Genomic DNA, 27,058 nt, shown 5'->3' with positions numbered 1-27,058 from the left:
GATTCAGCATCCTCGAAAACATAAAGGTAGGCTATTAGTAGCGACTAGGAATGATCTGGTCACTCCTATGTCATTTTTGGGGTGGTTGCCGCTCGCCTACTAAGCAAATTGAACCATCTAATCACCTGGGGGTTCTTAGTTTTGTTGGCGTTAAGATCAAGCAGAGCCGCACAATCGGTTACGATTTTAAAATGAATGTTAATTAACAAGATTCTCAAACGCGATACCGCCCAAATAATTGACAATAATTCTAATTTTATAGAATAATAGTTTCGTTCTACATAACTCGTGCGTCAACTGATTGTGTAAACCGCATGTAACATCTCGTTCTCTCCTCGTTGAAATAATATAGCCGCAAGACAATTTGCGCGCGCGTCTTACTCCGTGTAGATCAGGCGGATCAGAAAAATCAATTATCTCCTGTAATTTCGCTTGACCCGGTTCAATCCCCTTCTCGGAAATTTTGTTCCCTAGATAGGTGACTTTTGATTTCAGAAATTCACATTTAGATCATTTTATTGTTAATTTAGCTTTCCGTAGCGCTTCTAGAACCATAATCAATCTTTTTTTTAGGTCAGACCAATCTTTACCCGGAATGAATATGTCGTCCAAATAAAACAACACACCATGATCTCGTAAAGGTCCTATTACCCGTGACATTAATTTGGAAAAATAAAACGGAGCGTTCATTAATCCAAAAACCATCCTAGTCAGTTCTCCAGTTTCATCCGGAGTAATAAAAGCTGACTTCGCGCGCGCTTATTTCGTCAAAGGTACTTGCAGGTACCCATTGGCTAGATCTAAGGTTACAAACAAAGAGCTATGTCCTAAAAGAGCAAGATGGTCTTCAAGATCAGGCAATGGAAAATTCATTCTTTCTGTCTGACTATTTAGCATACGGAAATCTATTACTAGTCGTGATTCGCCCTTTTCTTTTTAACCAGTAATACAGGGCTAGCATACGGAGTATCAGTTTCGGTTCCTATACCTGTTTCTTTTCATTCGCGAACAATTTCTTTGATTTTCAAACGTTCTACATTACTTGCGCGATAAGGGTTATAAAAAAATGGTTTACTACCTGATTTTAATTTGATGTGCATCGCTATCTCACCAGTACGTCCCAATTCCTTGAGATTTTTCGAAATCACATCTCTAAATTCGTTTAATACCTTTAATAAGTCCTGTACTTCCTCTTTCGGTCGATCTTCGGCTACGTTGATTTCCTCTATAAAAATAGGTTGAGGATCTTCGGTATCCTTGATTGCTGGTACAGGTTGAATTTCTGCTCGATCGATAGTTTTGGAGCAATTCACAATCAGGTCATTGTCGGTCAAGTTCATCATCGGAAGCTGGAATTCGTTGCTGCTGCACCGGGTGTTGATTAAATTGATCGAGTGCGGAGGGATCGTACTCGCGTTCAAGGCAGTTAAAATATTCGGATAGTTCTCACACGAAATATCTTTTAAATACGCACCGGCACTGTTTTTGAAAAATAATGAATTTCCAATTTTATAATAATCCACATAAATACTGTCCGTATATGATCGTCCTATTAGCACGTCGGTGTTCAGAGTGCCGTCCAAGACAACGAGAATGTTGATACCGGGTATTGTTACACCATCTACTATTACATCAGTTTTCACGATTCCCCGGGACGTTACATGAAAATTATTTGGACCGAATGATTTTAATTCAGCTTCGTTTCGCACATTTTCAAAACTGTGAGATACCGCGGCCGATATTTTCATTAAACAATCAGATGCACCTTGGTCAATTTGCGCACAAAATTTTCGATCTTCCATGATCACTTCTTTTATGTATTTTCTCAAATTATTATTATTTTCGGCACTAAGCACTTGACTCACTTCCGTTGAAGCATCGATTCCTCGGTGGTATTCTTCTTTGCTCCATCCGCTGGTGTTCGCTTTGAAAAAGCGGCTTCTTTCGTCCCTCGGATGCGCTCCGTTCGTTGATCATACATACGTTCATGTTTATGCATGTCATGCAGTAGGTCGTCGAGGTTTTCATTCTTTTTTGCATCCATCGCCACCCATAAGTACTTAGCCCAGAGTCCTATCAGCAATTGTTCCTTGGTCTCCTCAAAACTTAAGTGCAGTTCGTGACACAATCTGGCCTTGTCCATGCTGTAGGCGATGATTGACTCTGATTTAGACTGCACACGTTCGGTCATCTTTCGCCACTTCGTAGTTGAATTTTCAGATACGATGAACGTATTCCTGAAAGCTTGTTCGAACGCCTCCCACGTGGTTAGTTCATCAGCTTTCATTTTGAACCAATTTAAGGCTACGTCTCGAAGATGTGACCGCGCAGTCTCGAGCTTAATGCTAGGAGACCATCTTTGCAATTGGCCCATGCTTGTCAAATTTTTTAATCATTCCCGTGCGTGCATGCTCCCTTTTCATCGTCAAAAATTTGAATATTACGACTGAGATTCTGTAAAAGATGATACATATCGCCTGTCGGATTCGAATCTGTAGCCGGAGATACACGTGGGATAGTCACTACTCGGTTAATTATTCTTTCGAAAGCTACGTCGCGTCAGCGATTTTCTTCAATCATAATAGCCATGATGCGTTCAAAAAAATTCGCTTCGGCCAGAGTTCGAGCATGGTTATTTATTTGGAAATGATTGTTGGCACCGTGTTGATCACGATGAAGTTGAGAGTCATTTTGGTTGGGATCGTGTTGCACGAACGGATTCTTATTGCGTTGTAATTGTAACCCGGGGTTCAGAATACCCGAAGCTTGATTCTGCGTTCAAACCGGCAGTTGATTTTGTTGATCGTTTTTCGAGTTACCGGCGTTTTGTTTAAAGCCGCGAAGATTTTCAGGACTCTGTTGCAGCAGACACTCGCAGCGATCGCGTGGTTCATTTATCGGGTGACGGGCGCGCATATTTTCGTTTCCCGATTTATGGCACTTGAGTTTTCTTTCACTGTATTATTCCGTAAGGTAAAGTCACTTCCGAATTCTGATTCGCCCTGAAAACTTGGGCTATGCGTTGCATCAAAAGCACCCGACACGTCCGTACTGAGACCGCGTACGAATCGTTCAAATTCGTCTAATGGTGGTTGATTTTCACCTCCGTGATCACTCATATTATCTTAGTTTTTGCTAGTCCATTTCAATCGAAAAAATATCAAGTCTGAAGGAATAGAGTTACGCTGTAATGAATAATCTTAAGAAAAAAGGTTACCATTTCACAATTATGAACAAGGGGGGGGGGGTAACGCTCCTTCCCTTGTTCTCGAATCCTCTCGACGTTCCTTCCATATTTCGGAAAATTTAGGCGTAAACCCAAAAACTGAACACACTCGATCACCTTTTTAATGATTCTATTGTAAATCAAGCACAACCAAATCACAACCGAATTTATCTTTTCTGAGAAAATAAGATGATTCGACACGACTCGCACTGGGTAGAATTTCCACTTCTGAAGTGTTAAAGATTCTTATACCAAGTTATGAGTGGGCCGGTCGTGTTCCTGATCCGTTCGTTCAATCACCTCGACCACGCTCACTCGAACTACGCACTGCTGGATTTTTTCATCTCTCTCCTCATATCGCACATTCATTCGTAATCGATATCGCTCGATAGTCGCACTTCCATATCGCTCTAAATCGCGCTAAATTCAGTTGATGGAAAGTTAAATTGTGTTACAAAAAAGAAATAATAAACTATTCTCCACATGTGTTTTTACTTTCATTGACTATTAAATGATTTTGGGGCTTTAATTCTATTATACTAGGTAAATAGTCTGAATGGAAAATATTTGAAATTATCATGGAGTCTTGAAAGAATCGCAAACATGCAAAATTGATCCAAATGAAATCTATGGCACTTTTTCCCTTACCCCTAATAAATGTCAATTCAGCTGGCGAGTCCCCTGTTGATCTCCCGTTTAACAACAAAAATCCTGCTTTTTCTGTGCCAGGTTAAAAGAGTTTGTTCTGTAATCGAATAGTCTACCTGATTTAGTAACCCAACCCTTGAGTTAAAATCCCCTCCAATAATAAAAGGTACAGAATTTTCAGTAATCGAAAGGTTATACCTAGTATCTGAGAATACCTGCATGAGGTATTCAGCATCGAGTTTTGGTTTCCAATACATAACCCCCAATACGAAGATAAAATCTCCTAGTCGTAACATAAGTATTATCCACATACAGGGTTTGTCCGGAAAGTAATAGGACTGAGTCGATTTAAAAAAATTTATTGAGCTATTGGTTACAATTCTTTAAAAACTTTCAAAATAGGCTCCTTCTGCGTCGATGCAGCACCTCCAGCGCGATTTCGAAGCATTGAAGGCGTCACGGAAGCCATTCTACGGAATAGCCTTGAGAGCCGCGGTGCATGCTGCTTGGATCCCCCCTGTCGTCTCAAAATGCTTACCTTTCATCGGCCTTTTCAGGCGAGGAAACAAAAAAAGTCTGGGGGCCACATCTGGGCTGTAGAGCGGCTGCGGAAGCGTTGGGATGCAGGCCTAGGTCAGTTAGCTGTTCACAAGAAAGGCGGTGTGATCCGGGGCGTTGTCGTGGTGTAACTTCCAGTCGCCTGCGATGTATTGTCGGACCCGATTGACCCTTCGTTTGAGTTTCTTGAGCATTTAACATCTGGGCAATTAAACGAATACTCAGTCGACGGCCTGAGTTCAAAAATTTGCGCACACGAGTCACATTGTCGGTATTTGTCGAAGTCGAAGGTCTTCCAGCACGGTCTTCATCGGCGACCTCTTCCCGGTCCTCCAAAAAGGCCTGGTGCCACCGAAACACACCACTTCTTGCTAAAGCAACATATGGGTAAGCCTGCTTGATCATATCAAATGCCTCTGTCGCAGATTTACCGAGTTTCACACAGAATTTAAACGCGTATCTCTGCTCTAACGAACGCTGCATTTTCGGCTTGCACCACTCACAGAAACACGTCGCGTGAAAATACCTGTCCTGACTCTCCAAATGCTCGGAGACAACTGACCAGCCGCTCCTTCGTTAGCTAGGAACGCCCTCTACCAAATCCAGTCGGTGCGCGCACGCTCCGAAGTACAGTCGCGGCGGAAGAAAATCAGTCCTATTACTTTCCGAACAAACCCTGTATTCGTTATTTCAAATGTTTTTGACAATTTAATATTCTTTTTAATAAAGACGATAATACCTCCACTGGCTCTGCCTATGCTGTGATGCCTCTCTGCTGGGCTCTGTATTGCTTGGTACTCCTCTAAGAATATTGGGGTTTTCTGCATTGTTGTTGATAACCCAGTTTCGGTGATGCCTATTATATCATATCCAAGATGTAATATTTCCTCTCTGGACTTACTTTCTGCCGTTTTTGATTGTTCTGGTGTACTATGTACTATTTCTTTGCTGAAAGGACTTACTCCCATCATTCTTACTACTTGGAGTCCGGCTAATAAATTGAGTCATTTTGTTTCTCATTGACTCGTCTTTTATTTTGAGATACTTTCGTTTTGGTTTCAGTGTGATTTCTGGTTTTCCTTCCTGGTTGGATTCAGCAGCTTCCAAATATTCTTCAACATCGATATCATCGTTACTTCTCTCCCTCTTTTTTGTTGATTGTAGGAAACAATTCACCTCGTATATATCACAGGGTTTTCCTTCTATTAAGATATAATCATCTCTAAGTTGTGACTCTATCTCCAATCTCCTTAGTTCTTGAATCATCGGGACCAACTTTTTTCTTATTTCGATAGTCTTTTTGCTGTTCGCATTATCAATGAAGATTCTCGTGCCTTGGAGTTTGAACTTGTTTCCCATGATTTCCTGTTTTTTGCGAAACGTGGTGACTGATAGCAGGACAGCAGACTTCGCATTTACCGACTCTCTTTTTAGTACTCTCACAACATTCGCGTCCAAATCAGTAATTTCTACTTCCCGTTGTTCCCTTATAAATGTTATCATCTTTCTTTACTATCTCTTGAATTTTACTCCCAATGCAATCCAAGATTGAATCTTTCCAAGACTCGAGAATCCCTTCAAACTGCGAAACTGACATTTTCTCTAGCTTCTTGTTTTTATCGACAGTGACAGTGTTTGGTTAAAAGTTCGTCTTTTTGAGTAGAAAATTAATCTTCGTCATTGAAAATTCAATTATCCGGAGAAAAAAATTAATCTCATTTGCAGGAAATTGAACAATTTTGAGAAAAAGTATTTTATTTTTTGGAAATTAATGATTTTCACTGATAATTTTACTGTTGTAACATTTTCGGTAAAAAATTAATTTAATTTATTTGGTTGAAAACTAAACTGCTTTGTTGAAATCTCATTATTTCAGTTGAGAATTAAATTATTTGGAAAAAAATATTCTACTTTACAGGAAATTGAACAATTTAAAAAAAAAGGATTTTTTTGGTTTAGAATTAATTTTTGATAAAAAATGTATTTAATTTACTTGGTTGAAAACTAAACTGTTTTGTTCAAAACTCATGATTTTAGTTAAAAATACAACTATTTGCTGAAAAATTAAACTGCTTTATAGAAAATATGACAATTTTCGGAAGAAGGCCATTTTTTCTTCGAAAATTCATCTTTTTGTGTTGAAAATTCAAATACTTTGGCAGAAAATTCTTTTCTTTTGTTTGAAATATAATTTTTATTAACTGAAAATTTAAACATTAAAATTTTCGTGAAAATTTAATCATTAGAATTTTCGTGAAAATTTATCATTTTTAGTTTGAAATTCTTGCATTTTGATGAAATTAACTTTTTTTGTTAAAAATTTGTCTTTTTTCGATGGAAAATTATTCTTCGTTGAAAATGTATGACTGCGGTTGAAAATTCAACTATTTAGTAAACAAATTATTTTAATTTGTAGTCAAATCAACAAATTTGGTGAAAGTTATTTTTTTCTGAAAATGCTATTTTGTTATTGAAGATTCACCTTTTAGGTTGAAAATCGTCTTTTTCGGTAGAAAATTACTCTCTTTTGTTGAAAATTTAACTAATTTGGTTTAAAAAAAACTTTTTTAGTAGAAAATTAATCTTCTTTTTGAAAACTTATGATTTTAGTTGAAAATATAACTACTTCCTACAAAAATTAATCTACTTTGTATTTAACTGTTTGTTTAAAAACTCTTTTATTTTGTTAAAACCTCATTTTTTTAGTAGAAAATTAATCTTCGTCGTTAAAAATTTATGATTTTGGTTAAAAATGCAATTGTTCGGTAAAAAAATTAATCTGCTATGTAGGAAATTGAATAATTTTGAGAAAATGTTTTTTTTTTTTGGGCGAAAATTCAAGTCTTTTGTTAAAAATTCGTCTTTTTCAATTTAAAATTCAACTAGCTTGATAAAAAATTCTTTTATTCAGTTGAAACTTAATTCTGTTATCTGATAATGTAATTATTATGACATTTTTGATGAAATATTAATTTAATTTATTGATTTAAACTAAAGAAAATTCTTTTCTTTAGTTGAAATATAATTTTTATTGACTAAAAATTTAAATATTACAATTTTCGCGAATATTTATCTTTTTTGTTTAAAATTCTTGTATTTTGTTGAAATTAACTTATTTGTGAGCAAAATTAAACTAATGAATTCATCTTTTTGATTAAAAAATTAATTATTTTGTTACAAAAATGCAACGGTTTGGTTGAAAATTCATGTATTTTGTTAAAAACTTATCTTCTTCAGTAAAAAATTGATCTTCGTTGAAAATTTCTGATTATGGTTGAAAATTCAATTATTTTGTAAAAAATTATTCTAATTTGGAGTCAAATCAACAAATTTTTGGAAAGTTATTTTTTTGGTTAAAAATGCAATTTCCTAGTTGAAAATTCACCTTTTTTGTTGAAAACTCGGCTTTTTCGATAGAAAATTAATATTCTTTATTGCAAATTCATGATTTTGGTTTAAAATAGAACTATTTCCTGACAAATTAATCTGCTCCATAGGAAATTCCACAATTTTGGCTAAAAGTAATTTTTTTGGGTGACAGTTCAACTTGTTGTTGAAAATTAGTCTTTGTGTTGAAAATTCATCAATTTTGATACAAAATTCTTTTCTTGGTTTAAAAATTAATTTTTCTAACTGAAGATTTATCTTTTCTAGTTGAAAATTCATGGGTTTTGTTACAGATTCGCTTTTTCGGTAGAGCACGAATCTTCTTGCTTGAAATATTATATTTTTATTTGAAAATTTCTTTTTTTGTTGTTGTTGAAAATGCACTTTTTAACACAAATTTTACTATTTCTTTTTTGATTCTATATTTATCTTTTTAGATGCAAATTGACCCTAATTGGTTGGCAATTCTTTTTTTTATAAATAATTATTTAATTTAATCAATTTGAATTAATTTCTTGGAAGTTGATCTTTTTTATTTGAAAATTGATCTTTCTTTTGTTGAAAATTAAACTAATTTTTTTTTAATTCATGTACTTGTCGGAAAATTAATGTTTTTGTTTGAAAATCTAGTTATTTGGTTAAAAAGTAATACACTTTATACGAAATCAGACAACTATGTTAAAGGCAATTTTTCTGTTGAAAATTACACTTTTTCTGTTAAAAATTTATCTTTTTGAGTTTTGGTTGGAGATTTATCATTTTAGTTGAAATTTCGTTTCTAGTTGAAAAGTTAATTATTCTCTTGAAATTTTTTTTATAAAAAATAAATATTTTAAACTAAAATTTCATTATTTCATTTTTTGTTAAAAATTTCTCTTTTTTAATCAAAAAATTCAACTATTTGAACTATTTATACAAAATTACACTATTTGTTTGAAAATTAATCATTCTATTTGAAATTAATATTTTTGATAGAAAAGTGAAATTATTTGGTAAAAAATGTACCTACTTTGTTGAAAATTCATTTGTTGTTGTTAACAATTAATTTTTAAAATTAAAATTAAATTATTCTATTCTTAATTATAAGTGTAGCTTTCTTAGTTAAAAACTCATCTCTTTGGTTAAAAAATAATTTTGTAGAAAATTTAGCTATTTGGTTGTCAATTATCATTTTTTGAAAATTAATATATATTTTTTTAAATTCTTTTTTTTCGGTAAAACATTATTTTTCTGGGTTAAGAGTTCATGTTTTGGTTAAAATTTCAAATGTTTGGTTGAAAATTAATCTGCATTAATTAAAATGAAACAAATTTGATCAAAACCATCCTTTTTAGTTAAAAATTTAACTGTTTTCTTGAAAATTCGCCATTTTCGATTGACTTTAATTTTTTTTATTTAAAATTAAAATTTGTTTTGGCTTAAATATCAAATATTGATTTGTTTCTTGAAAACTCATCTATTTTGGCTTAAAATAATTCTAGTTTAAAGAACATTCAACAGTTTTGTTAAATAATCATTTTTTCAAACCGGTATTTCTTGATCAATTAATTTTTTCATATTTTTTAACTGCTTTCCACTCACTGTAATTATTATGAATATTATTAAATTTTTCTAATTCAAACGAATACGAGACACTTTTTGCTACTTTTTCTGTTTAAATAGGTCACCTTTTTCCCTTTTTTATAAGTAAATTATGCTGCAGCAGCCCTGAAAATAATAAATTGAAAATTTATATATAAAAAACGTCTATTTCCTTTATAAAATATTATATATTAAAATTGTTACAGAATTAGAATATTGGTCCTTAAATATTAATGATCAGCGATCTAATTACATGATTTCAAATTTTTTAATTTCAATGTCTGTAACAAAATTTTCCAAACCGAAAAATAAACAGGAATTTTTTCCGCGATTAAAACGGCCACCTTGTAGGTTACCTTAAAAATTAAAAATTTTAATTTAGAAACAAAAAGTAGTATAGCTTTCCGGATAAGGTGGCCATTTACCGACCGAGCAAGCTTCTGTTCTACTTTAAGCTACCGACATCAGGTAATTACCATCGGTCGGTAATTCAGCTTTAATATATGTCGATAAGTCAGATTTAGCTTCGGTCGACAGCCGTATAGCTATACTACTATGAAATGTAGTTATTTATCAACATATATATTTTTTAACAGAGAAAACCTCCAAATCCCGAGCCAGATTTGCCAGAAAACGAGAAAATTTCTCCTCTTCCAAAATGGAATTCTCAACTTAATCAACCCGAGCCCATTTTATTTACGATGGACGATAATAATGCTGCTTCATTTATAGAAGTAAAGGCCAGATTTACGGAACCAAAATACAGTGTTAATTCTACAGTCACGATTGAAGTTCTTGTAAGGTAAGATACAATAATAAGGGAGTTGCTAATTATTTTATGAGTTTAAAATTTAACTTTTTGTTCCAAATTGAATAATTCTTGGTGGAACATTTCTTTAGTTGAACCCTTCTAGATTTAAAAAATTTATTTTAAATCAAAGGACTTCATACTCAAAATTCTTGTAATTAATATTTTTCTTTATTCAATTGATTCAAATTAAAATGGGACGACTGCAAAATCCTAAAATAAATAACCCGAGATTCTAAAATTGCCAATATATAAAAATTCTCGAATAATAATATTTCCGACAAAAAATTTTTGAATTTAAATTTCTTTTAATCAATCACATTTATTTATTTAAGGGGATGACATAATATTGCCAAAAAATAAAGATACCGAAAATATAACTACTGAACTATAAAATTTCCGAAAGAAAATTAAGATTATTGCTTAAAAATTCTACTTTTTGGTTGAAAATTGAAATGTTTTTGTAAAAAATTAAATTATTTTGGTAAAAAAATTCGTTTTTTATTGTAAAAAATTAATTTTTGAAATTGAAAATGTAACTATTCCATTTTTGTTTGAAAAGTTATCTTTTTTAGTTTAATTTTTTAATTTTTTTTTGTTTTGAAAATTGATTATTTGATTAGAAACTAATATTTTTTGTCAAAGATATTGATTTTTGAACTTAAAATTTGAATAAGATATTTTTAATGAGAATTTATCTTTCGTAGTTCAGAACTTATGTATTTTGTTAAGATTTCGTTTTTTTTTTTAAATTATGATTCTTGCTTGAAAATTCATCTTTTTCTTTGAGAATTGAACTATTTTTTTCAAATTCTACTGCTTGATTCAGAGTGCATGTATTTCGTAGAAAATTCTACTTTTTTCGGTAGAAAATTAATCTTCTAATATGGAAATATTATTATCTTTTGTAGTTAAAATTTCAGCAATTTGATGGACATCTTTCGTATTTCATTGAAAATTTTTTTTTTGGTTACAAATTTAATTATTTTTTTTTTTAATTTTAACGAATTTATTAAAAAGTCATTCTCTTTGGTGAAAAATTAGTCTTTTTTAGGTTGAACATTCAATTAATAAATTAAAAAGTAAAGTTTAAACAATAATTTAAAAAAATACACTGAACATTAAAAAATGTCCTTCTAACAAAATACATGCCTAATGTATTTTTAATAAAAAATGATATTGATTAAAAGGGCGACGATTGAAACATTCCTAAAAATATAATTCCCTAAACTATGAAATTCCCAAAGAATGAAATATTTGGAATAGAAAATTTCTGAAATTATAAAATTTTGTAAGTTCAAATTCCCGATTTTAAAAATTCACGAATAATATAATTTCGGACAGAAAATTGCCGAGTTACAAAATTTCCTCATTTATTCAAGTGAATTTAAAAAAATAAATATTTCTTTAAAAGAAAGTAATGGAATACTTTATCAAAACATTTTTTTGTTATAATGTTCAATATATTTAACAAAATTATTGTTATTTTAAATTCATATAATAATTTTTTTAACTTTAAAAAATAAATTTCTTGAATCAAACTATTGAATTATTGTATTTTTAAGTTATAAATAATATATTTTAGACTCTATTTATTTAATTGCTTAAATTCGGGTGTTTTCTATTCGAATATTTCGAAAATTTTATCATTTCGGAAATTTTCTAATTTGAATACTTTCTTTTTCAGGAATTTTACAAAGTCGAGAATGTTATTTTTTGCAATTTTTCTGTCGTCCTATTTAAATAATTAAAATGATTAAATAGGTAAATTATACAGTTTTTAATTGAAAATTATTGAATATATTTAATCCAAATTTATTTTAATGCCTTTACATTGAAAATGTAATATTGTGATTTAAAATTATTTGCTTTCAAATTTTAATAAATAATCATTTTTTTACAAAACCCATGTATTTTCTACCAAATTTTTAACTGCAGCAAATAAATTTGCAATCAAACACGGAATGTTTTTAAAAATTTTGAAATTATTACATTTATTGAGTTTTCAATTACATTATTCAACTATTAAGACTTTCAACTGAAAATGTTACAAATTTTTAAAATGTACACCCGCAATTTTAAATCATTGCATCCAACTAATACGCTTGAATTTTATCATTTCGGGAATTTTACAGTTTCGGGAATTTTATTTGTCCGCTTTAATTTAATATTAAAATAAATTTTAAAAAATGCTCGTCAAGTCTTTTTTAAAATTTGTTCTTTGAATCTCATAAATCGAATGAGGCAATTTATAATTAAAAGTCTTGAAAAATAATTTTCAAACTAGTATATATAATCCAGAAGCCATCTAAATTTGACAAATATAAAATTCAAAATTAGACATTGAAATTTAATTCAAGTTTGAAAGTTTTTCGCGTTAGATTTTTTAATTCGGAAATTCTTGAAAAATTATAATTAAATTGTAATTTTCTAAATAAACAAATTTTTCTTCTTCTTTTAGGAACTCGTATCGTGGAAATATCGAGTTTTCCAAAGTTTCCGTCACAGTCAATAGTCCAGGACATAGTGCGGAATTCGCTATAACTGGGAGTGAGCAAAACGATCTCCTGTTCCATGATGGAGAGACAAAAAAATTTCTTTGTCAATTTCAAACTCCGCCACAAACTGACGGAACGGAAATGCAAATTAGTGTCATATCCCTTTACTTAGGTCGAGAAAACAACTGTTGTGTTGTTATGCGCTTTTCTGCAACAGGAGAGGCAAATTCTACTGATCGGACCTATCCTGAAGTACAACAGCTTCGGTAAATTATAAAAATTATAAAATTATATATTTAATTAATTCATGGCTCGGATCGAACGAATTTTTCCACACATTCTTTGCACTATCAATGTTTGCAGTCGAAATTTCCAAAGAAGTTACTTTATTTCTTGATCAAATTAATTTCTAAATGTTCCTAAATATTATTGATAAAAGAGAACATTTTATAATTTCAAAGGATTATTTTAGAGAAGATAAATAAAATTATGGACAAAAAGAAAATTGCCGATACGGGCAGTAAGATTTCTGGGCAACTTTAAAATGATTTAGGCTTTTTCAGGGAATACTTTTAATTTTTCTGGATTTTAAGAAAAGTATGAAATCTTCTTTATCAAACGTTTGAATTTCCACCCACGAAGATGCATTTTCAAAAAAAAAAAATAATAGTTGATATCGCAATTCAGGAAAAATTTTAATTTTAAATAGAAAACAGTTGAATTAAATAAAAAAGACGAAATTTCAACCAAAATTTGTATTTTTAATTAAGAAAGATGACGTTTCTATCAAAAGCTTTCTACAAAGCTAGTGATATTTTAACGAAATAGTTGAATTTTTAACCAAAGAGATAAATTCTCAACCCAATAGATTAAGTTTCTACTAAATTGTTGAATTTTCAAGCCATAAAAGCGAATTTTCTGAAATTTATTTCAATTTTCAACTAGAAAATATGAATTTACAAGAAACAAGTTCATTTTTAAACAAACAGTTGAATATTCAACCAAGAAGTTGAATTTTCAACTAATTAGCTAAATTTTATATGAGAAAAATTAATTTTTTAGAAAAAAAATAATTTTCTTCATAGCAGTTCAGTTTTCGACCTAAAAAGATTAATTTTCACAAGAAAAGTAATAGCTAATATTTCTATCGAAAATATTTTTAAATTAAATACAAATTTGTCAAATTTAACCCCATAAAAATGAATTTTCAACAAAATAAATGAATTTTCAACTAAAAAAATTAATTTTTAACAAAGGAGTTGAAATTTCCACCGAATATTTTGAATTTTCTATCATATTTGTTGAAATTTCAAAAATAAAGTACTACTTTTCATCAAAACAGATGAATTTTCAAAAATAAAATGTAAATTTTCAATAACAAAATTAATTTATAACCGAAACATTTTAATTTGTAATTTTTCATATTTGAATTTTCTACCTAAAAATATTAATTTTCCACCAAATCCTCGAATTTTCAAACAAAAAAATTAAATTTTTAACAATTAGGTTAATTTTTCACCAAATAGTTAAATTTTCATCTAAATAGTTGAATTCTTAACCAAAAAGACGAATTTTCAAACAAGAAGATTAATTTTCTGCAAGAAAAGATAAATTTTTAACCAAATTTAGACAAATTAAATTTTCATTTAAAAAATTAATTTCCAACAAAAAAAACGAACTTTCAACAAAATAGTTTAATTTTCAACCGCAGAGTGTAGTAATTTTCAACTAAAATTATGAATTGTGAACAAACAAAAAATTTAACAAAGGAGTTTAAAATTCAACCGAGAAGTTAAATTTTCCAACGAAAAAGACGAATTTCCAGTAATTAAGGATTTTCAGCTAAGAAATTGTGATTTTTCAACAAAAAAAGGTTATTTTCAATGAAACAGATTCATTTTTTATAAAACAGGGACATTTTTAGCTAAACAAATTAATTAAAAAAAACGACAAAAAAGTTTTCAACAAAGTAGTTAAACTTTTAACCAACGAGATGATTTTTTAATTAATATTATGAATCTTTAACTAAAATAGTTAAATTTTTGATTAAATTATATGAAGTTTTTACAAAAATAAAAACAGAATTTTCCACCAAACACAATGAATTCTTAATGAATAATGTAATAGTAGAGATTTCAACAAAAAATGCTAATTTCAAAACAAAATAAGTAAATTCTCAAACAAAGAAGATTCATTTTCAAACAAAGAGTCCTATTTCTAATTTAAAAAATTGAATTTTTTAGTAGATTATTTAAATTTTCAACTTAAAAAGATGAATTTTCAATCCAGCGACACGATTGTTCAACAGAATAATCGAATTTTTAACAAAAGAGGTCAATGTTACTAAAAGAGAAAGAAGTAATTTCAACAAAACAATTGAATTTTCAAGAAGATGAGTTTTTAACCATGAAGATAAATTTTTTACTAAATAAAAAATATATAACACAATACATGAATTAAAAAAAAAATAACCAGAAAAGATAAACTTTCCAACAAAAATTGAAAATATAAAATTTTCAGTACAAAAATTAATTTTCAAGGAAAAAAGGAATTTTTAGAAAATCAAGGAAAAGTTCAATGCAAAAGATTAATTTTCAAGCAAATGGATAAATCTTCCTGATTTATCATTTTGGTTTTAATAAATTAGTTCAACTTGTGATAAAACAGACAAAATTTCAACCAAACAGACAATTTTTTACAAAACAGTTGAACTTTTAATACGAAAATATTAATTTTGTACTAAAAAGTCGAATTTTCAGCAAAATAATTTAATTTTCAATCATAAAGATGACTTTTCATTATTTAAAATTACAATTTAGCAACAACAAAAAAATGAATTTTTAACTAACATAGGAAATCAATTTTTCAACAAAATGGTCATATTTTCAATCCAAAAGATTAATTTTTAACTAAAGTGATAAATCATCACGAAAACAAAAATTGATTATTGAATGAAGTAGTCGAACTTATAATAATAAAAAAAAATTTTCTGCAAAACAGTTGAATTTTCAAAGCGCAATTATTAATTTTCTACCAAATAGACGAATTCAACTAAAAAAATCCATTTTTAACCTAAAATGAAAAAGTTAAATTTTCAATTTGAAAATTACTTAGAAAAAATATGAATTTACTACAAAATGCCAACTTAAATTTTCAACCCAAGAGATGAACTTAAAAAAAATCTTAACCAAGTAGTTCAGCTTTTACCCGAGTGGTTCATTTCTTAATTAAAAAATAATCATTTTGAATTTAAAAAATTAACTTTTAAACAAAGAGATGAATTTTAAACCAAAAGATTTTAATCTAAAATAAAAAACAGTCAATTTTCCAAAATTCGTGTATTCAAGAAAGAAGTTAATTTTCTACCAAAATAGTAGAATTTTAAACCCAATAAGAGGATTTAAAAAAAAACAGTTTAATTTTCAACAATAAAAAAATTAATTTTCAAACCAAGAAGATCAATTTTCTACCAAAAAATAAGATTTATCAAAAAAAGAGATGAATGATCAAACAAATAATTAACTGGAAAACATACATTTTTAATCAGTGATATAGAAAAATTATATTTTCAGTACAAAATTTAATTTTTAACTGAAAAAAATCATTTTTCAACCAGAAATGGAAAAGTTACATTTTAGTTTAAAAGTTTCTTTAAAAAAAACACACACAAAAACGAATTTTAACAAGAAATGTTTAAATTATTAACCAAGGAGATTTACTTTTAAAGAAAAAATAAATTTGTAATAAATTGGTTCAACTTTTACACAAATATGTCGAATTTTCAATTTAAAAAATCAATTTTTAATTTTTTTAAATTAACTTTGTACTAAAGAGGTGAATTTTCAATAAATATATATAAATTTTAAACAAAGAGCGTAATGGTAAATATGTAAAAAAAAATTTATTTTGAAATAAAAAAAAGTTGAATTTTCTAAAATATGAATTTTCATAGAGGTATTAAATTTTCAACCAAAAAGGAGGAATTTTGAACAAAATTGTTTACTATTCAATCAACTAATAAACTTTTTTTACAAAAATATAATCATCAAGAGAAGCAACAGAAAAGACGGAAATATAAATATAAATTTAAGACAGTTAAATAACTAACAATGATAATAACAATAATATTATGTCCGCAAAATTTCATTCAAAATAAAAATTTATTTCCATTTCAAATAAATTTAATTTTCAATTTAATTTAAAATTCAACAAAAGCATCGACAAATAAACATTCTAATTTTTTGTCGAATTTCAGAGATTATTATTTTTTATTTCGAATTTAATATTCATTAAAAAAGTTTAAAATGTACAAAGTAATAATTATTATTATTAATTTAACAATATACATTAAATAAAAATATTTTTTCTGATAAAGCTTAAAACTCAACAAAAAAATTGTTTTAACTTTGCAATCGAAATTAAATTTTAAGTTTTAAAATTAAATAAACTGATAAAGATACATTTTTAATCAGTAAAATAGAAAAATTATATTTTCAGTACAAAAATCAATTTTCAACCAAAAATGGAAAAGTTACATTTTTAGTTTAAAACTTACTATAAAAAAATAATGAAACTAATTTACAAAAAAATTCTTAAATTCTTAACTAAGGAGATTTACTTTTAACGAACAAATAAATTGGTAATATTAATGTACATACAAGACAATTAAATAACTAACAATAATAATAACAATATTATTATATCAGGATAACAGCAAAATTTTATTTAAAATTAACAATTAATTCCAATTTCAAATAAATTTAATTTTCAATTTAATTGAAAATTAAACTAACATCGAGAAATAAATAGCATCAGTAAACAAAATTTGCAAAAAAAAAATTAATTTTCAACAAAACAGGCAAATATTCAAATAAAAATCCTTCAAGCTAAGACTATTTAAAAAAATTATTTCAACTTTAAATTTTATTTAGAATGGATTAATTTTCCGAAATTTAATGCGACTTCTTTTGTAATTTTATGCGACTAATGCGACTTTTTGAAGCCTTCACTCTTTAAAAACACTCTTTAAAGAACACTCTTTAAAAATTAATTTTAATTTAATTCTGTAAAAATCTAATTTCTTTTAAAATTTATGACCAAAAAGTTGTAAGCCAAATGTAAGAATTTTTTAAGAGACAGTTTAATTATATGCCTGAAAAGTCGATTTAAAAAAATTTGAAATCTTCAAATTTCAAATTTATTTTTTATTTTTTGAAAACTTTTAAACCTTCCAAACACCTTAAAATAATTCGAATTTGCTTAGGTTTTAAGATCTTTTTAAGTATTATCTTAAAATTAATTTTTTAAAATAAAGAGATTAGTTTAAATTTTCGCTGTTATTTTTAGATAATTCCTTTATAGCCATTAAACATTTTTAAATCTTTGTGAGCTTAAAATTTTATTTAGAAATATTCGAAAATCTACTTTTTCTTTTAAATTTTTAAAAATCTTTTCGGATTTTAAATTAATTTGAAATCCTTTAGAAACTTCTAAAATGGTCTTAAAATACTCAAATTTTCTTTCTGTAAAATCTTTTAATTTTGCAAAATTCAATAATTGTACTTTTAAATGTTCTATAATTCTTTTTACAAAATTTAAGAAATCATTTGAAATGTTTTTAAATATTTTTCAATTTTCTCCTAAAGTCAATTTTTCAAAATAAAAATTCAGTTTAAATTTTCCCAAGGATCTTATGAAAAGCTTCTTTATTTTCTTTTAATCTTTTAATATACTTAAAAAGCATCAAAATTTCATTTCGAAAATTTAAAAAATCTACACTAGTTGAAAATTCGGGTTTTTAAAATGAAAATTAATTTTTTCAACTCAAAATGCAACAATTCTTTTTCGTTACAAATTTATTTTTTTTTTAGTTGAAAATTCAACTGTTTGGTCAAAATTCCTTAAAAATTTCAAATATTTAATTGAAAATTTACGTATTTTGTTAAAAAATTAATATTTTTTCATAGAAAATTAATTCTTTTTATTGAACATTTATCTTTCTCATTAAAAATTGTTTTTTTTTTATTGAAAATTAATTTTAGTAACTGAGAATTTAACTATTCTATTTTTAGTTAGAAATTTATCTTTTTTTATACAGAAATTTCACCTTTCTTGGGTCAAAATAGATAATTTTAATTTAATTATTTTAAATTCAAATTTATTTCAAAATTTAGGAAGGAAATTAATTTTTCAGAGGTGGCGAATTCGATACGCTGAGGCCTTTAACGACAGCACAGATAAAACACGAGGAGTCGAAAGTAATTATGGAAACTGAATCCGAAGAGCCGGCTCTCTTAGGAGAATGGTTTCCAGTCAGGATATCAATTTCCACTAATGAAAATATTGCGAGCGCTATTTTGCGAATTGCACTTTTATCTGATGGCACGAATGAACAGTCAAGTAGGTCTAGAAAAATATTTATTTAATATTTATTTGATGAAATTCATTTCTATAAATAATAATTAATAATTTATTTACATAATTAATAATTAATGATTTATTGAAATTTCTTTACTGAAGTTTATTTAATTTTAAAACTTAAATTTAATTTCAATTGCAAAGTTAAAATAATATTTTTTTAAATTTTTACGCTTTTTCACAAAAAATTAATTTTATTTAATATATATTGATAAATTAATAATAATTATTATTATTACTTTGTACTTTTTAAACTTTTTTAACGAATATTAAATTCGAAATAAAGAAAAATAATCTCTGAAATTCGACAAAAAAGTTAGAATATTTATTTGTCGATGCTAGTTCAATTTTAAATTAAATAAAATTAAAATTAAATTAGAGAAAGAAAATTTGAGCAATTTTAAGACCATTTTTGAAGTTTCTAAAAGATTTCAAATTAATTTAAAATCCGAAAAGATTTTTAAAAATTTAAAAGAAAAAGTAGATTTTCGAATATTTCGAAGTAAAATTTTAAGCTTACAAAAATTTTTCTTATTTTGAAAAATTAATTTTAAGAGAATACTTAAAAAGATCTTAAAACATAAGCAAATTCGAATTATTTTAAGGTGTTTGAAAGGTTTAAATGTTTTCAAAAAATTAAAAAATAATTTAAAATTTGAAGATTTCAAATTTTTCTAAATCGACTTTTCAGGCATATAATTAAACTGTCTCTTAAAAAATTCTTATATTTGGCTTACAACTTTTTGGTCGTAAATTTTAAAAGAAATTAGAATTTTACATAATTAAATTAAAATTAATTTTTAAAGAGTGTTCAGATAGTCTAGAAGGCTTTAAAAAGTCGCATTAGTCGCATAAAATTACAAAAGAAGTCGCATTAAATTTCGGAAAATGAATCCATTCAAAATAAAATTTAAAGTTGAATTAATTTTTTTAAATAGTCTTAGCTGGAAGGATTTTTATTTGAATATTTGCCTGTTTTGTTGAAAATTATTATTTTTTTGCAAATTTTGTTTAATGTATATTGTTAAATTAATAATAATAATTATTACTTTGTACATTTTAAACTTTTTTAATGGATATTAAATTCGAAATAAAAAAAATAATCTCTGAAATTCGACAAAAAATTAGAATGTTTATTTGTCGATGCTTTTGTTGAATTTTAAATTAAATTGAAAATTAAATTTATTTGAAATGGAAATAAATTTTTATTTTGAATGAAATTTTGCGGACATCCTGATATAATATTATTGTTATTATCATTGTTAGTTATTTAACTGTCTTGTATTTATATTTAATTTTCCGTCTTTTCTGTTGCTTCTCTTGATGATTATATTTTTGTAAAAAAAGTTTATTAGTTGATTGAATAGTAAACAATTTAGTAAAACAATTTTTAGAAAATTCAACTGTTTTTTATTTCAAAATAAAATATTTTTTTACATATCTACCATTACGTTCTTTGTTTAAAATTTATATGTGTTTATTGAAAATCCACCTCTTTGGTAAAAAGTTAATTTAAAAAAAATTAAAAATTGATTTTTTAAATTGAAAATTCGACATACTTGTGTAAAAGTTGAACCAATTTATTACAAATTTATTTTTTCGTTAAAAGTAAATCTCCTTAGTTAAGAATTTTTTTTTAATTCGTTTTTGTCTTTTTTTAAGAAGGTTTTAAACTGAAAATGTAACTTTTCCATTTCTGGTAGAAAATTGACTTTTTTCAGTTGAAAATTAATTTTTGTACTGAAAATATAATTTTTCTATTTTACTGATTAAAAATGTATCTTTTTCAGTTTATTATTTTTTTTTAAATCCTCTTATTGGGTTTAAAATTCTACTATTTTGGTAGAAAATTAATTTCTTTCTTGAATACTCCAATTTTGGAAAATTGAAATGTTTTTTATTTGAGATTAAAATTTTTTGGTTGAAAATTCATCTCTTTGGTTAAAAGTTAATTTTTTAAAATCCAAATTATTTATTTCAAATTGAGAATTGAACCACTCGGGTAAAAGCTGAACTACTTGGTTAAGATTTTTTTTTAAGTTCATCTCTTGGGTTAAAAATTTAAGTTGGTATTTTGTAGTAAATTCGTTTTTTTCTAAGTAATTTTTAAATTGAAAATTTAACTTTTTCATTTTATGTTAAAAATTGATTTTTTTAGTTGAATTCGTCTTTTTGGTAGAAAATTAATATTTGCGCTTTGAAAATTCAACTGTTTTGTAGAAATTTTTTTTTTATGGAAATGATATCTTTTTTTATTAAAAGTTCGACTACTTCCTTCAATAATTAATTTTTGTAATGATTTATCATTTTAGTTAAAAATTAATCTTTTGGATTGAAAATATGACCATTTTGTTGAAAAATCGTTTTAATTTGATGAAAATTAATTTTTGTACTTAAAATTTATATTTTTTCGTTAACTATTTATTTGAAAATTCATGTATTTATTTTATTGAATATTCGTCTTTTTTCTGAAAATTATACTTTTTGGATTAAAAATTCCACTGTTTTTTGTTGAAATTTATTATTTTTTCTTTGAAAATTCGACTATTTGGTCGCAAATTCATCTTTTTAGGTTGAAAACTCCCGTATTTAGTTAAGTTAAACTATTTTATTTTTCATTTAATTATATATTTTTATTAAAAATTCAATTAGTTTTTAATAAATTAATCCTTTTTATCGTAAATACAACTATTTTGTGGAACTGTTGCATTTTTGGTTCGAAAATTCAACTTCTGGGCTCAAACTTGAACTACTTAATTAAAAATTTATTTTTTTTTGTTGCTAAATTGTAATTTTGAATAATAAAAAGTCATCTCTATGATTGAAAATTAAATTATTTTGTTGAAAAATCGATTTTCTTTGTTGAAAATTAATTTTTGTACGTAAAATTTATATTTTTTTGTTAACTATTTATTTGAAAATTCATGTATTTCTTTTATTGAATATTCATCTTTTTCCTAAAAATTATACTTTTTGGATTAAAAATTCCACTGTTTTTTGTTGAAATTTATTTTTTTTTCTTTGAAAATTCGACTATTTAGTCGAAAATTCATATTTTTAGGTTGAAAACTCTCGGATTTATTTGAGTTAAACTATTTTATTTTTCATTTATTTATATATTTTTATGAAAAATTCAATTAGTTTTTAATAAATTAATCCTTTTTATCGTAAATACAACTATTTTGTGGAACTGTTGCATTTTTGGTTCGAAAATTCAACTTCTGGTTTCCAAGTTGAACTACTTAGTTAAAAATTCATTTTTTCGTTGTTGCTAAATTGTAATTTTAAATAATGAAAAGTCATCTTTATGATTGAAAATTAAATTATTCTGCTGAAAATTTGACTTTTTAGTACAAAATTAATATTTTCGTGTTAAAAGTTCAACTGTTTTGTAGAAAATTGGTCTTTTTGGTTGAAATTTTGTCTTTTTTATCACAAGTCGAACTAATTTATTAAAACCAAAATGATAAATCAGGAAGATTTATCCATTTGGTTGAAAGTTAATCTTTTGCATTGAACTTTTTCTTGTTTTGCTAAAAATTCCTTTTTTCCTTGAAAATTAATTTTTGTACTGAAAATTTTATCTTTTCATTTTTTGTTCGAAACTTTATCTTTTCTGGTTCTTTATTTTCTTTTTAATTCATGGATTGTGTCATATATTTTTTTATTTGGTAAAAAATATACCTTCTTGGTTGAAAACTCATCTTCTTGAAAAGTCAATTATTTTGTTGAAATTACTTCTTTCTCTTTTAGTAACATTGACCTCTTTTGTTAAAAATTCGATTATTCTGTTGAACAATCGCCACGTCGGATTGAAAATTCGTCTTTTTAAGTTGAAAATTTAAATAATCTACTAAAAAATTCAATTTTTTAAATTAAAAATAGGACTCTTTGTTTGAAAATGAATCTTCTTTGTTTGAGAATTAACCTCTTTTGTTTTGAAATTAACATTTTTTGTTGAAATCTCTACTATTACATTATTCGTTTAGAATGCATTGCATTTGGTTGAAAATTCTTTTTTTATAATTGTAAAAAAAAACTTCTAGTTGAAGATTCATTTCTTTGTTATAAAACTAATATTTTTTGGTGGAAATGTCCTATTTTTTTTAATTAAAAATGAATCTGTTTCATTAAAAATGAACTTTTTTTGTTGAAAATTCAACTTTTTTACGGAAAATACTATATTCTTGAAATTTCAACAATTTGGATGAACCTTCTTACTTCCTCGCCTGAAAAATCTTTATTTGATATTTTTCAATTAAAAATTGACCTATTTATTTAAAAATTAACGTATTTCGCTGATAATTCTTTTTTTTTAAAGTAGAAAATTAATCTTCTTTGTACAAAATTCTTCTTTTTGGTTGAGAATTCAAAATTTTTTTGTTAAATTCCTTTTTGTTTCTTGTTCAAAATTCTACTGTTTTTGCATGAAGTTTAATTTTTTATATTTGTGAATTTGACCATTTGGTGGAAAATTTATCTTTTTAGATAGAAAATTCCAGTATTTGGAAAAAAAATCAACTAATTTGTTAGAAATCTAGTTATTTTGTAAAAAATTCATCTATCTTTTTATCGAAAATTTCACTGTTTTGTTGAAAATGTCTCCTTATGGATTAAAAATTTATGTTTTTTGTTAAATAAAAATTTAACTGTCTGCTAAAAAATCTAATTATTTAATTAAAAATTCAACTTTTTTTGCCTAAATTTAATCGCCCTTTTTTGTAGGGAAATTCGAATATTTGGTGGAAAATTCATCTGTTTAGGGAGAAAATTCCAGTATCTTTAAAAAAATTGAACTAATTTGTTGATAATTTGGTTAATTTGCTAAAAAGTCATTTTTTAAAATTGAAAATGCAACTGTTACCTTTTGAAAATTTGTCCTTTTGGATTAAAAATTCGATCATTTGTTTGAAAATTCACCTTTGTATGTAGAAAATTCCAGTATTTGGCTAAAAATTCAACTATTTTTTTTGAAAATTTAATTATTTTGCTAAAATGTCATTTTTTTTAATTAGAAAATTTGACTGTATTATTGAAGTTTCGCCTTCACTCTCTAAAAACTATTGAGTTAATATATTTTATATGTAATTATTTATTATGTATTATATTTATTATTAATTAATTAATTTATATTTATATTTATTTTAGTCTTTGCAAAAAAAGCTCCAACTCCGCTGGGATTTGAACCTAGGTTCGAATCCCAGCTAGAGATGATTTTTTTTTACTGACTGAAGTAATAAAATATTAAATTAATACTTTTTGAGTATTAATACATAAACCAGGTATACCAAAAAAAGATACATTGTAAAAAATGTGTTTTCTTCACAGCCGAGTTGAGTTTAAACGCAAAAGATAAGCAATCAAATTTATTAGTGGAAATCGGCAGTATTGAGGAAAACATACCAGTGGAGCGAATAATTTACGTTAGGGCTCACAAAATAGGGAGTAGAAACTTTTCCATAAAATTGGAATATTCAAACTCCGAGCTCAAAAAAGGCTCGAGTGAAATAAAATATTCTTTGTGTGTCGTGAAACCGTTTGAAATTACGACTCAGTTTTATACGATGCTCTACGAACCGCTGACGAAGGGATTTATTAACGAGTCCTTCTTTATGATGCCGCATATTACTTGCACTTCACCTTGGCCTATAAAAATTATAGAAACTTCAGTTGAATTGGTTAGTGTATTATTATAATATTATTTATTTCTGTCGGCTAAAAAAAACTCTGGTTCCGCTGGAAATCGAAACCAGGTCACGTGATTGGTTTCTAAAAAAAAAATCTCGTTCCCCGTAGTTTCGTGGTTGAGAGCTATAGACCGTCAATCTCAGAACCTGGGTTCGAATCCCAGCTTGAGAGGATTTTTATTCGTATATTATATATTTACATTTATATTTTATATTATACAGGTTTCGAAGTGACACACTTTTTTACTACCACACTTCCTCTACTGGCCCACACAATTCCCCTACGTTCCCATCCCTTATTTTCTCTCGCTCCCATAATTTCCCCTACTTCCCCATGAACCTCATTTCCCCTTACTTCTCCTTTGATTTTCCCTTAATTTCCCTTATTTCCTTCTTCATTTCCACTTATTGCACCATTTTTCTTCCTATCCCTTTCCCGAATATTTCCTCATCCCCTTGCCCCTCTCCTGACCTCCATATCTAACACTCCCTTTATCCTAATTCCCACCCTCAGCTCTCACTTCCCCTCCCCTAATCGTCCGGATGGCTGTATTTCCCATCCCCTCACTTCTCACACTCACTTCCAATTATGTTCTCTACTTCCTTATCCTCACCACCCGTAATTCCATCTAATACTGTGCCCCGTTTTTCCTCTTACTTCTCCTAGTTTTCTTCCTTTATTTCCTCTCACTTCTGCCCCACTTTTTCCTATTAGCCCACCGCTTTAATTCCCTACTTCCCACCCATAATCTCTTACTCCCCGCTACTTTCCCTATTTTTTCGCCTAATTCCTCTCACTTTACCCTTTGCTTCCCCTCCATTTTCCAACTTCTTCCCCCTCTCCTCTCTACTGCTACCCTACTCACCTGCAATACCTAATTTTCCCTTATTTCCCATCATTGGCTCACTTTGACACTCGTAATTTCCCCTCAATTCTCTTATTTTCTTCTTTTAGTTTTATTATATTCTTCTTTTTTCCCCCACTCCATCCCTAGTTCCCCTCACTTCACTTATAAGTACCCCTTTCTGTCCTAAATTCTTCCTATTATACTTCCCTCTCTCCTCTTTTCCCCAGCTAACACTTCCCTCTGCCCTTCTCGCCCACACTAGTTTCCTAACGATTTCCTCTCTACCACCTCTAATTTCAATAATTTCTACTACTTCCCCTCATTTGTTCTCGCTAATTTTTCCTTATTTCTCGTACTTACTTCCCCTTATTTTCCCTCAGTTCTCATATTTCCTCGTCCTCTTATTTCCCCTCACTTCTTCGATTTTCTTATTCCCTCATTTTGCATCACTTCTCCTATTTTCTCATCTTCTTATTATCGCTATGTATACATCTCATTTCTCCTACTTGCCCACCCCTAACTCTCCCATTCTAATTTCCCTTTATATACCCTACTTCCCTTTCCTAATTTCTAATCATTCCCCCTACTTCACCACCTCTAATTTCTCCTCAATTCTTCTATTTTCTTATCCCCTTATTTTCCTTCACTTCTCATATTTCATTATCCTTTAATTTTCCCTCACTTTTCCCTCCCTATTTTTCAATTATTATCCTTACTTTCCTTTCCTCATTTCTCACCCTTCCTCTACTTCACCACTTCTAATTTCCCCTCACTTCTTTAATTTCCTTATCCCCTCATTTCCCCTTACTTCTCCTATTTCCTCATCTCATTTCCGCTACTTACTATATGTATTTCTCGTTTCTCCTCTTGCCCACCCCTCACTCTCCCTCCCTAATTTCCCCTTATCTTCCCTACTTCCTTTTTTCTTTTCTCATCCTTCCTCTACTTCACTAATTATAATTTCCCCTCACGTCTTCTATTTCCTCATCCCTTCATTTCCCCTTACTTCTCCTATTTCCTCATCTTATTTCCGCTACTTACCCATTTCTCGTTTCTCCTTCTTGCCCATTCCTTACTCTCCCTTCATAATTTTCCCTTGTTTTCCCTAATTCCCTTTCCTCATTTCTCATCCTTTCTCTACATCACCACTTCTAATTTCCCCTCACTTCTTCTATTTCCGCATCCCCTCATTTTCCCTCACTTTTCAGATTTCCTTATCCCCTCACTTCCCCTTACTACACCTATTTCTTCATCCCCTCATTTCCCCTTACTTGTCCTATTTCCTCATCTCATTTCCACTACTCACCTATTTCTCGTTTCTCATTCTTGCCCACCCCTCACTCTCCCTCCCTAATTTCCCCTTATTTCCCCTAATTCATTTTCTTTATTTCTCATCCTTC

At 27.7% G+C, this 27,058-nt stretch overlaps 1 protein-coding gene across 1 annotated transcript in view; it reads left to right on the top strand.

Annotated features, from left to right (window-relative positions):
* The window catches only part of LOC117173966 (trafficking protein particle complex subunit 11), a 79,450-nt gene that overhangs the window by 32,197 nt on the left and 20,195 nt on the right, over positions 1-27,058 (top strand). The window contains exons 12-15 of the mRNA XM_033362626.1: positions 9,997-10,202; positions 12,670-12,972; positions 18,900-19,105; positions 24,452-24,801. Coding sequence (XP_033218517.1) covers positions 9,997-10,202; positions 12,670-12,972; positions 18,900-19,105; positions 24,452-24,801 — 1,065 coding nt within the window. The remainder of the gene's footprint in view (positions 1-9,996; positions 10,203-12,669; positions 12,973-18,899; positions 19,106-24,451; positions 24,802-27,058) is intronic.

This window comes from Belonocnema kinseyi, chromosome 1 (assembly GCF_010883055.1).
Source record: "Belonocnema kinseyi isolate 2016_QV_RU_SX_M_011 chromosome 1, B_treatae_v1, whole genome shotgun sequence".
Taxonomy (NCBI): domain Eukaryota; kingdom Metazoa; phylum Arthropoda; class Insecta; order Hymenoptera; family Cynipidae; genus Belonocnema; species Belonocnema kinseyi.
The sequence above is the reverse complement of the archived record's forward strand: the minus strand, read 5'-3'. Positions and strand labels throughout refer to the sequence as shown.